Source organism: Dendropsophus ebraccatus, chromosome 12 (genome assembly GCF_027789765.1).
Source record: "Dendropsophus ebraccatus isolate aDenEbr1 chromosome 12, aDenEbr1.pat, whole genome shotgun sequence".
Classification (NCBI taxonomy): Eukaryota; Metazoa; Chordata; class Amphibia; order Anura; family Hylidae; genus Dendropsophus; species Dendropsophus ebraccatus.
This window is the reverse complement of record NC_091465.1, coordinates 7,721,231-7,734,370: the sequence shown is the minus strand read 5'-3', so window position 1 is coordinate 7,734,370 and position 13,140 is coordinate 7,721,231. Positions and strand designations below refer to the sequence as shown.

General features: G+C 44.6%; 2 protein-coding genes across 2 annotated transcripts; both read left to right on the top strand.

Moving 5' to 3' along the window:
* Positions 1–717: 717 nt before the first annotated feature.
* LOC138769963 (transcription factor HES-5-like) lies at positions 718–6,462 on the top strand. Its single transcript, XM_069948756.1, has 3 exons — positions 718–786; positions 4,964–5,144; positions 6,060–6,462. The coding sequence occupies exons 1-3, from the start codon at positions 718–720 to the stop codon at positions 6,287–6,289; spliced, it is 480 nt and encodes a 159-aa protein (XP_069804857.1). The 3' UTR covers positions 6,290–6,462.
* Positions 6,463–7,595: 1,133 nt separating this feature from the next.
* On the top strand, positions 7,596–11,382 carry LOC138769940 (trichohyalin-like). Its single transcript, XM_069948700.1, has 4 exons — positions 7,596–7,910; positions 8,052–8,525; positions 8,898–9,536; positions 11,368–11,382. The coding sequence occupies exons 1-4, from the start codon at positions 7,596–7,598 to the stop codon at positions 11,380–11,382; spliced, it is 1,443 nt and encodes a 480-aa protein (XP_069804801.1).
* The last annotated feature ends 1,758 nt before the right edge of the window (positions 11,383–13,140 follow it).

The window sequence follows — 13,140 nt, the reverse complement described above, 5'->3', positions numbered from 1 at the left end:
GAATGTAATCTGCCCGGAGAATCAGGAGATGCTGTGGTTTCTCTCAGATTGAAGCTTTCCCACGGTGAGATCTCATTTGAGTCATGATAGAAGAGAATCCGCCCCGTCCACCTGTTCATCTGCAGAGGAGGGAGACGTCCTGCCCCCCGGGGGCTGCGCTCACAGCTCTCAGGCACACTTCTATTATCTGCATTGTTCTCTGGATTGGGAAACTGGGCCATGCAAAACAACTTGTCTGACAGCACGGGCCGAGTATAAAAAGAGCACGCAGGGCTGAGAGCGGCCGTCACACCACCAACATCACACACCGCCAACACTGCTCCGCACAGCACCAACACTGCTCCGCACACTGCATACCACCAACACTGCTCCGCACACCACCAACATCGCACACCACCAACACTGCTCCGCACAGCACCAACACTGCTCCGCACACTGCACACCACTAACACTGCTCCGCACACCACCAACATTGCACACTGCCAACACTGCTCCGCACACTGCACACCACCAACACTGCTCCGCACACTGCACACCACCAACACTGCTCCGCACACCACCAACATCACACACCGCCAACACTGCTCCGCACACTGCACACCACCAACACTGCTCCGCACAGCATCAACACTGCTCCGCACACCGCCAACACTGCTCCGCACACTGCACACCACCAACACTGCTCCGCACAGCACCAACACTGCTCCGCACACCGCCATGCCTCCCAGCTGCAACCTGAGCCCCGAACCCAAGAGGGCCAAGACCGGTACACTCAAAAAAAATAAGGTACAACCCTATACTGTACTTTATTATATTACATTTATTATACTACCTTACACTTTATTGTAATGTATTATACTCTGTTTTATCTTGTCATATCGGATATATTGTTATATTTTATATTACATCCTATTACATGCCAATATATCTATTAGTTAAATTATTATTTAGTTATTAGTTATATTATTTTCTGATATATTACATTTTATTTTATTTGGTTAATTTTATTATCGTCTTATATTCCATTATATTATACAGCGTTAGATTTTATTATATTCTAATATTTTATACTTACTTTTATCTCTTATTATATATGTATGCTATAATGTATAATTTATGCCATTATTTTAATTGTTTATTAAAATATGTCAGATAAGAAAATGTAGTAAAGGCATAAAATGTCTATGTTCCATATAACGGTGGTGTCAGAGTCCCATGGCCCTCCAGCTGTTGCAAAACTACAATTCCAATTGCTATAGCTTAAATGTCCAGGCATGATGGGAGTTGTAGTTTTGCAACAGCTGGAGGGCCGGGAGTTTGACACCTGTGCACTGTGGCTATACAGACTAGAAAGAACACAGCTATATACACTATAGAGAACACATTATATATATATATATTAGTTCCATTTCCATTTTTCTTGTTTGTTTTCTGGAATAACACTATATAGACCATAGGGAATACCACTATATAGACCATAGGGAATACCACTATATAGACCATAGGAAATACCACTATATAGACTATAGGGAATAACACTATATAGACTATAGGGAATAACACTATATAGACCATAGGGAATACCACTATATAGACTATAGGGAATACCACTATATAGACTATAAGTAATACCACTATATAGACCATAGGAAATACCACTATATAGACTATAGGGAATACCACTATATAGACTATAGGGAATAACACTATATAGACCATAGGGAATACCACTATATAGACTATAAGTAATACCACTATATAGACCATAGGGAATACCACTATATAGACTATAGGGAATACCACTATATAGACTATAGGGAATACCACTATATAGACTATAGGGAATACCACTATATAGACTATAGGGAATACCACTATATAGACTATAGGGAATACCACTATATAGACTATAGGGAATACCACTATATAGACTATAGGGAATACCACTATATAGACTATAGGGAATACCACTATATAGACTATAGGGAATACCACTATATAGACTATAGGGAATACCACTATATAGACCATAGGGAATACCACTATATAGACATCAAATTGACCTGTTTTGCAGATGATACTTTAATTTACTTAGAAAACCCTGATCTTCAAGTACCAGTTATTTTAGACACTCTCAAATTGTTTGGTTCTTTCTCTGGCTATAAAATCAACATAAATAAAATTCAACTGTTGTATCTCACCCCCCACAGAAGATCTTTGGTGGGCCCGGCGGGAGTCTCCATCGCCAAAACTAGCCTTACTTATCTTGGTATCAAAATTGGTCGTACTCCCACCTCTCTATATTCATTGAATTACCACCCAATATTCAAAAAAAAAAACAAGACTTGCATAGATGGGAGTCCTTGCCCCTTTCGATCCTAGGTCGCACCCACCTAATCAAAATGATGTGTTTTGGAAAATTATTATATCCGATGCAAACAATTCCGCTTTTACTTAAACACCGTGATGTGTCCCTGCTCCAATCATATTTTACAAAATTTATCTGGCAATCCAAGAGACCACGTATAGCCTACTCTACTTTATGCTTACCTAATTCCAAAGGTGGAGCTCAATGCCCAGACATTAGATTATATAACCTATCTGTACTCTTTCGCCATGCTAAGGACTGGATCACGGGCACATCACAATTTTCTAATATTTCTATTGAAGCTAATCTAGCTACCCCTTGGCCTCTCTCCACCCTTCTACATGCAAATTTACCTGAATTGCCAGTGGAAATTAAGAGAAATGTTATTTTTAAAGACACTATGGCCACATGGAAGGCAAGAAGGAAATTATACGGATTACCGTTCTGTCTCTCAAAAAGATTTCCTTTATGGCATTCTCCACTTTTCCCAACTCTCACTGATAACTTAGACTATACGGAGTGGAAAACTGCAAACATTTCCTTTATAGGAGATCTACTAGATAATATATCAGGCACCTTTTAACATGGGATACTACCCAAACAAAATTTAAACTTCCCTCCCCTCAACTCCCACAGTATAATTCATTATTAGCATTTTTTACCTCTAGAGTAAAAGGTGTTGCAGAAGCAGAGAGTGACAATGAATTCGATAACCTCTTTCTGACACCTGCAATTTATAATTCTTTGTCACATACTTACAGAGAACTTAGATCATATACTCAAAAAAACTTAGCCCAACAAATATTTCAACACAAATGGTCCTCAACAATCCAGTCTTTAGATTTAACACCAAAACTTTTAAGAGGATCCCAGTTAGTACACTCTGCTACTCCATACGTGGTACTACGAGAGGGACATTTTCGTTTTATTCACAAAGCCATATATGCTTTTAACTTCCTTTCCCCAAATGTATCCACTAATTATTTAACTGATTGCCCGAAGTGTGCAACCCCAAAGGCGGATTTGTTTCATTGTGCATGGTCATGCTGACGTGTCCAAGAATTCTGGGACTGTGTACGGCTCTATCTTTCCTCCACTTGGGGACATGCAATACCTCTTCATCCTATTAGCTATCTTTTCCATTTTATTACAAAGGATTCTGATCTCTCTTCGAATAAAATGATCTCTTCCAAAGGAATTCACTTAACACTATTAGTTTCCCTAAAATGTTTGTTATAACATTGGATACTAGACACCGTACCTTCTATTTCTGATGTTATCTCTGCATTGAAAGAAATATTTCATTGGGAACTCTTAGATATAATACGTTCGAAAGAAGAGGCAACAGAGTCATTTATGTCTAAATGGAAACTTTTTCTACTCCATGATTTTACCACCGAAGAGAGAGAACAAATAATGAATCAATTTAAAGCCACCTCATGGTATTGCATGGCCGCCCAAATAGGAACCCTGGGAGCACTTCAAACTTCTTAATCTCTTTTTTATCTCATAAGAAACTTTAGTATACCATATTAATAGTATTAGTATATTACTGACATTTGCGTTATGTTCGAGGTGAAATTTTTGGTTTTTGTTTTTGTTTTTCTTGAAAATACTTTGTTACTAAAAATATGTGTATGTGTGTATGTATGTATGTATATATATGTGTACACACAGTGTGTGTGTGTGTGTGTGTGTGTGTGTGTGTGTGTGTGTGTGTGTGTAGTATATGTATGTGTGTGCATAAATATGATAAAAAAGAAAATAGGCATTCTTATACTATATAGTATAATAAACATACTCCTGTAGTCGTCTGCGTGCGACATCTTTTTGTCAGATAATATTCAATATTATATGTATGTTTCCTGTTTTTGACAATGCCGTCAATAAAATATCTTTACAAAAAAAAAACACTATATAGACTATAGGGAATACCACTATATAGACTATAGGGAATAACACTATATAGACCATAGGGAATACCACTATATAGACTATAGGGAAAACCACTATATAGACCATAGGGAATACCACTATATAGACTATAAGTAATACCACTATATAGACCATAGGGAATACCACTATATAGACCATAGGGAATACCACTATATAGACTATAGGGAATACCACTATATAGACTATAGGGAATACCACTATATAGACTATAGGGAATACCACTATATAGACTATAGGGAATACCACTATAGGGAATAACACTATATAGACCATAGGGAATAACACTATATAGACTATAGGGAATACCACTATATAGACCATAGGGAATACCACTATATAGACCATAGGGAATACCACTATAGGGAATAACACTATATAGACCATAGGGAATAACACTATATAGACTATAGGGAATACCTCTATATAGACTATAGGGAATACCACTATATTGACTATAGGGAATACCACTATATAGACCATAGGGAATACCACTATATAGACCATAGGGAATACTGCTATATAGACCATAGGGAATACCACTATATAGACCATAGGGAATACCACTATATATTATATATATATATATATCTTATAGCTCTGTTTTGTAATTTTTCTTGTTTGTTTTCCGGATGTTTTTAGATCAGGAAGCCGGTGATTGAGAAGATGAGGAGGGATCGTATAAATCACAGCATCGAGCAGCTGAGAATATTACTGGAGAAAGACATCCAGATCCACCACCAGCACTCCAAGCTAGAGAAGGCCGACATTTTAGAAATGGCGGTAAAATATCTCCAGCGTCAGAGGCAGCACTGTGTGAGCGGTAAGTGGTGGGATCAGGGATGTAGATACAGGGGGCGCTGTGGTAGCGGTTACACCCGGGCCTTGGTGGCGGAGGCCTCACAACTGCCCCTCAGTCACATAACAGGACACCACTATAATAAATAGCAGCTGATAGCCGGGGGCCCGGAGCTCTACAGGTATATTCACACAGCGCAGATGTATCGCAGGATTGGGGATTTTACTTCACTTCAATAAAGAAGCAAAATCCTGCAATATATCCAGTGCTGCCCATCCAAATGCTGAGGATCTGCACGTGTGGATATTTCTCCAGAATACCTCTTTCATTTTATTTTCTTAAAAATCAACTGGTGCCAGAAAATGCCAGAGATTTGTAATTTACTTCTATAAAAAAATCTCCAGTCTTACAGTACTTATCAGCTGCTGTATGTCCTGCAGGTAGTGTATTATCCAGTGTGACACAGTGCTCTCTGCTGCCTACTCTGTCCATGCCAGGAACTGTCCAGAGCAGGAGAGGCTTTCTATGGGGATTTGCTGCTGCTCTGGACAGTTCCTGATATGGACAAAGGTGGCAGCAGAGAGCACTGTCCTGTGGGACATACAGCAGCTGATAAGTACTGGAAGACAAGATTTTTTAATAGAAGTAAAAATGCCAGATCCCTGGCATTTTTTTGCACTAGTTGGAAGGAAAAAGAATTTGGTAAACAACCTTTAGGTAATTTTCTTTTAAAGAGATTAAGTAAAAAAAAAAAAATTGTAAAGATAATTCCTATAACTATGTGTATCATATTCGTGTGGAATAATAGTATTATATAATATTATATACTATTTAAGTGGCAACATTTTTTATTCTTTTGCTATTTTTATTCTATTATTTTATACAGAAACTTTTTAAAATGTTTTTTTTTTTTTATAGAATTTTTTTTTTCCTTCCCAGATTCCCAGAATGCTCAGGACCTCTATTACCAGGGATACTACATGTGCCTTAAAGAGACGGTGGGATTCCTCCATAACCAGGAGACGGCACAGGGCAAAATCTTGAGACACCTCTGTATCCAACAGAGTCAGGGGCTGGCAGAGCACAGCTTCCAGTATGCGGCCGCCCCATTACAGAGATTCCCGTATATCGCCTCGGAAGGGAGTGGCCAGATATGGAGGCCTTGGTAGGACTCTGGTATTAAGATGGTGACTGTTTAGTAGATGGATAAGCACTTGATGTAACCCTCAGGTCAGGTCCCACACTGGCTCAGCGGCGCCCCTCCTGGCTGTGGGGTGTAACTACAGCTCTGTGGTCCTTTGTTTTCATGGTTTTGGCTCTTGTGTTCCGGCTTTGGCTCCATACTGTGCTCCACGTCACCTGTATCATAATACAGAGGTGACTTGTCTTTTATAAAGACGTTACGTGCGCTCACAGACGTCCTCCATCTCTCACAGGCAATATTTGCTTTGGAAAGATTTCATGGTCATCGTGCAGCCTTCCCCAATTTGTGGCTCTCTAGGAACTACAACTCCCATCATGCCCTTATATCCTTCAGCTGGGATTTGTAGTTTTGCATCAGCTGGAGAGCCACAGATTGGGGAAACGCTGGCCTGGTGTTACCATGGCAACCAGTCAAGTTTCAGTGTCCATATTTTTTTTACAGCAGAGCTGGAAATGAAAGCAGTGATCTGATTGGTTGCTATAGGCAACACCTTTGGTTACGGGGTCCTGTATAAGCTGCTGTGGGACAAATATCTTCCGAAGTTCTTTGTTCTGATCTTTTTTGTTATTGATGTTGTGTGAAAATTACCAAACAATTAATATAAGAGGAAATATAATAAATAAAACCTATTTTCACAAGGACGTCTCTGTCTCTGTCTCTTATAGTCGCATAGTTTTAAACTCAAATCATGGGACACTTTAAGCCCTGCCCCCTGTGGTGTGAAAGGGACACGCCAATCTGTGGGTCGCCTGGGACTTGTGGTGCTCCGCAGCCGGTAGATGATGGTGATGGAATGGTCACGGTCACTAATGGACAATGAGAGCTTCCGCAGGGCAGGCGGCTTTTTTTTTTTTTTTTTTTTTTTTGGGGGGGGGGGGGGGGGGGGGGCGAGAGAGCAAATATGTCGGTGCCGATGGCATAGACTTCCTTCCACCTGGACCAACCTTGATACTGCGTCTGGTCGGTGGTAAGATAGCTGGGTTGTCTGTGATGGTGTGAGGGGCAATCTAGAAACCAGACACAGGGAGACGTGGAGGGACGTGGTGCAACGGGAACGGGAGACAAGGAGGGACATGGTGCAACAGGAACAGGAGAAGAGGAGGGACATGGTGCAACAGGAACAGGAGAAGAGGAGGGACATGGTGCAACAGGAACAGGAGATGAGGAGGGAGATGGTGCAACAGGAACAGGAGATGAGGAGGGACATGGTGCAACAGGAACAGGAGATGAGGAGGGACATGGTGCAATGGGAACAGGAGAAGAGGAGGGAGATGGTGCAACAGGAACAGGAGAAGAGGAGGGAGATGGTGGAACAGGAGAAGAGGAGGGAGATAGTGGAACAGGAGAAGAGGAGGGAGATGGTGGAACAGGAACAGAAGATGAGGAGGGACATGGTGCAACAGGAACAGGAGATGAGGAGGGACATGGTGCAATGGGAACAGGAGAAGAGGAGGGAGATGGTGCAACAGGAACAGGAGAAGAGGAGGGAGATGGTGGAACAGGAGAAGAGGAGGGAGATGGTGGAACAGGAACATGAGATGAGGAGGGACATGGTGCAACAGGAACAGAAGATGAGGAGGGACATGGTGCAACAGGAACAGAAGATGAGGAGGGACATGGTGCAACAGGAACAGAAGATGAGGAGGGACATGGTGCAACAGGAACAGGAGAAGAGGAGGGACATGGTGCAACAGGAACAGAAGATGAGGAGGGACATGGTGCAACAGGAACAGAAGATGAGGAGGGACATGGTGCAACAGGAACAGGAGAAGAGGAGGGACATGGTGCAACAGGAACATGAGATGAGGAGGGACATGGTGCAACAGGAACAGGAGATGAGGAGGGACATGGTGCAACAGGAACAGGAGATGAGGAGGGACATGGTGCAACAGGAACAGGAGAAGAGGAGGGAGATGGTGGAACAGAAGAAGAGGAGGGACATGGTGCAACGGGAACTGGAAGTAAAGAGGGACATGGTGCAAAGGGAGGAGATAGGGGACATGGTGCAACAGGAACTGGAGGTGAGGAGGGACATGGTGCAATGGGAACAGGAGAAGAGGAGGGACATGGTGCAACAGGAACAGGAGAAGAGGAGGGAGATGGTGCAAATGGAACGGGAGATGAGGATGGACATGGTGCAATGGGAACAGAAGATGAGGAGGGACATGGTGCAACAGGAACAGGAGAAGAGGAGGGAGATGGTGCAACAGGAACAGGAGAAGAGGAGGGAGATGGTGCAACAGGAACAGAAGATGAGGAGGGACATGGTGCAACAGGAACAGAAGATGAGGAGGGACATGGTGCAACAGGAACAGGAGATGAGGAGGGACATGGTGCAACAGGAACAGGAGATGAGGAGGGACATGGTGCAACAGGAACAGGAGATGAGGAGGGACATGGTGCAGCAGGAACAGGAGATGAGGAGGGACATGGTGCAACAGGAACAGAAGATGAGGAGGGACATGGTGCAACAGGAACAGGAGAAGAGGAGGGACATGGTGCAACAGGAACAGGAGATGAGGAGGGACATGGTGCAACAGGAACAGAAGATGAGGAGGGACATGGTGCAACAGGAACAGGAGATGAGGAGGGACATGGTGCAACAGGAACAGGAGAAGAGGAGGGACATGGTGCAACAGGAACATGAGATGAGGAGGGACATGGTGCAACAGGAACAGGAGAAGAGGAGGGACATGGTGCAACAGGAACAGAAGATGAGGAGGGACATGGTGCAATGGGAACAGGAGATGAGGAGGGACATGGTGCAACAGGAACAGGAGAAGAGGAGGGACATGGTGCAACAGGAACAGGAGAAGAGGAGGGACATGGTGCAACAGGAACAGAAGATGAGGAGGGACATGGTGCAATGGGAACAGGAGATGAGGAGGGACATGGTGCAACAGGAACAGGAGAAGAGGAGGGAGATGGTGGAACAGGAGAAGAGGAGGGACATGGTGCAACGGGAACTGGAAGTAAAGAGGGACATGGTGCAAAGGGAGGAGATAGGGGACATGGTGCAACAGGAACTGGAGGTGAGGAGGGACATGGTGCAATGGGAACAGGAGAAGAGGAGGGACATGGTGCAACAGGAACAGGAGAAGAGGAGGGAGATGGTGCAAATGGAACGGGAGATGAGGATGGACATGGTGCAATGGGAACAGAAGATGAGGAGGGACATGGTGCAACAGGAACAGGAGAAGAGGAGGGAGATGGTGCAACAGGAACAGGAGAAGAGGAGGGAGATGGTGCAACAGGAACAGAAGATGAGGAGGGACATGGTGCAACAGGAACAGAAGATGAGGAGGGACATGGTGCAACAGGAACAGGAGATGAGGAGGGACATGGTGCAACAGGAACAGGAGATGAGGAGGGACATGGTGCAACAGGAACAGAAGATGAGGAGGGACATGGTGCAATGGGAACAGGAGATGAGGAGGGACATGGTGCAACAGGAACAGGAGAAGAGGAGGGACATGGTGCAGCAGGAACAGGAGATGAGGAGGGACATGGTGCAACAGGAACAGAAGATGAGGAGGGACATGGTGCAACAGGAACAGGAGAAGAGGAGGGACATGGTGCAACAGGAACAGGAGATGAGGAGGGACATGGTGCAACAGGAACAGAAGATGAGGAGGGACATGGTGCAACGGGAACAGGAGATGAGGAGGGACATGGTGCAACAGGAACAGGAGAAGAGGAGGGAGATGGTGGAACAGGAGAAGAGGAGGGACATGGTGCAACGGGAACTGGAAGTAAAGAGGGACATGGTGCAAAGGGAGGAGATAGGGGACATGGTGCAACAGGAACTGGAGGTGAGGAGGGACATGGTGCAACTGGAATGGAAGACGAGGAGGGACATGGTGCAACTGGAACAGAAGACGAGGAGGGACATGGTGCAATGGGAACTTTTTCTTTACTCTCCTCAGCCTCTCTCTCCTTCACCTGGTTTAAATATGGAGCTTGTTTGCATAAGCTCAGCCCTCCTTCAGGAAACTAAGGTCTAGCTGTGGAGGTGATCTCCGGAGACAGTAGGTGGCGCTGTCGCCTAACAGCTCGATGTGTGACAGCCTGTATTCCATCCTCCGCCGGGTACACCAGTGACAGAAATACATTAAATATCTTAACTTAATAAATACATTTTTCAGTATTAAAAATACTGGTCCCAGCGAGTGCCAGGGATTTGTAATTTACTTTTATTAAAAAAAAATCTCTGTAAGCCCTGCAGGAAGTGGTGTATTCTCTCCAGTCTGACACAGTGCTCCCTGCTGCCACCTCTGTCCATGTCAGGAACTGTCCAGAGCAGCAGCAAATCCCCATAGAAAACATCTCCTGCTCTGCACAGTTCCTGACATGGACAGAGGTGGCAGCCGAGAGCAATATGTCAGACTGGAAACAAAACACCACTTCCTGCAGGACATACAGCAGCTGATAAGTACTAGAAGACTAGTGATTTTTTTAAATAGTAGATTACAAATCTATTACCAATCTCTGGCACTTTAAAAATCAATGGCCATTGGGGGCACATTTCCGGTTTAATGGATGACTGCAGGAAAGGGATGATTCTTCTCGCAGCCCCCGGCACACAGTTACTGAGCCATGTAATGGCCGGTGTCTAATATGGTCCCTACGCTGGGTCTTCAGGGTTCTGAGTCTGGAGACGTCTTGTCAGGACAAACACTGATATAGAAGAAAGAAGAAGGAACACTTATCCTGTATGCCCTGTATACCCTGCCACAGACTGTATACAGCGAGGACGGGGAACCTTCGACTCATCAGCTGTTGCAAAACTACAACTCCCATCATGCCTGGGCAGCCATTAGCTGTCCCCATCGCTGGTATACAGGATGGCCGTCCCTCCCCCACACAGATCAATAATACAGATTGCTGCACATCCCCCGGGATGAGGAGGATAATGACATCACAAATCACCGTAATAAGGACAACAGTCCCGGGAGGCCATCTGCACGGCAGTGATAGCCCCCACAGTATGAAGGACTGCCAATGTCTAGGAGGGATTTATAAATACTTCTTTATATCCTGTAGGATATAACAGATTAGACAGCAGGTCCGGGAGTGCCGGGGGTTCGGTCACCAATCAGTGTAATAGCCATATCCCCTCCGTATGTGTCAGTCTTCACTGATATTTATGAAACAGGCTGCTCAGGATGAACAACCCCTCACAGGTCAGTGCTGCTGCACTGAATGGAATTGTGGGAGGACACAGAAAATGATAACAATGATCTCTAATACCAAATGACACAGATAGATGGGAGGAAAGATGAAGAATATGAACTGCGCCTGAAATCCGATCAATATAAGTGATAGATTATCTAATAGGATGAATATCACTCATTAAAGGGGTACTCTTGACAAAAATCTGTTTCTTTCAAATCAGCTGGTGTCAAAAAGTTATATAGATTTGTAATTTACTTCTATTTAAAAAATCTTCAGTTTTCCAGTACTTATCAGCTGCTGTATGTGCTGCAGGAAGTGGTGTATTCTCTCCAGTCTAATACAGTGCTCTCTGCTGCCACCTCTGTCCATGTCAGGAACTGTCCAGAGCAGCAGCAAATCCCCATAGAAAACCTCTCCTGCTCTGGACAGCCCATAGAAGATAGCGGCGGTCCTATTACACGGAGAGTTGGCAGCAGATCGTTGCTATCGTTGTTATTTGTCTTTCAACATGTTGAAAGACATTAAAAAAAAACAATCAGCTGACATTGTGCATGTCGGCTGATCGTTTCCTTTTATTACACAAAGCGATTATTGGCCGTAATGCCCAATAATCGCCCTAACAGGACCCTCTAAATATTATAGACCCCGGAGGAGACAGCACAAATAAATATACACCCCTAGACCAGATCCCCTTAATAAATGCAGCCCCCTAAACTAATGCCGTCCTCAGACCTCTATAATAATGACAGACCCCCTAAACAAATGGAGACACCCTAAAAATATAGAGATGAGAGACTGTAAATAAGGTCCCAATATCTAAACCCACTACAACAATAAAAGAACTGAGTGAATTGAGACAAATGTACACCCCCTAAAATAATACACCCCAGACAAGACACCCTGAATAAATACAGAACCAAGAGTGGACCCCAAACAAATGCAGACACCCTAAAGGACTCCCAAACCACAGCCTAATCTAATGACAATTCCCTGAATGAATCCATAAAATATATACAGAACCAGGACCAGACTCAAGATCGCCTAAATATATCCCACCCCTCCAGACCCCTTCAACTAATACAAAGTCCAGGCTTCATTTCCCCCTGCTCATCTCCCTCTGCCCCTTGTTTCTTACCTCTCCCTGCTCCTCACCTCTCCCTGCTCCTTACCTCTCACTGCTACTCACCTCTCCATGTTCCTCACCTCCCCCTGCTCCTCACCTCCCACTGCTCCTCACCTCTCCCTGCTCCTCACCTCCCACTGCTCCTCACCTCCCCCTGCTCCTCACCTCCCACTGCTCCTCACCTCCCACTGCTCCTCACCTCTCCCTGCTCCTCACCTCCCCCTGCTCCTCACCTCTCACTGCTACTCACCTCTCCCTGTTACTCACATCCCACTGCTCCTCTCCCTGCTCCTCACCTCCCCCTGCTCCTCACCTCTCACTGCTCCTTACCTCTCCCTGCTCCTCACCTCCCCCTGCTCCTCACCTCCCCCTGCTCCTCATCTCCTACTGCTACTCACCTCTCCCTGCTCCTCTCCATGCTCCTCACCTCCCACTGCTCCTTACCTCTCCCTGCTCCTCACCTCCCACTGCTCCTCACCCCCCCTGCTCCTCACCTCCTACTGCTACTCACCTCTCCC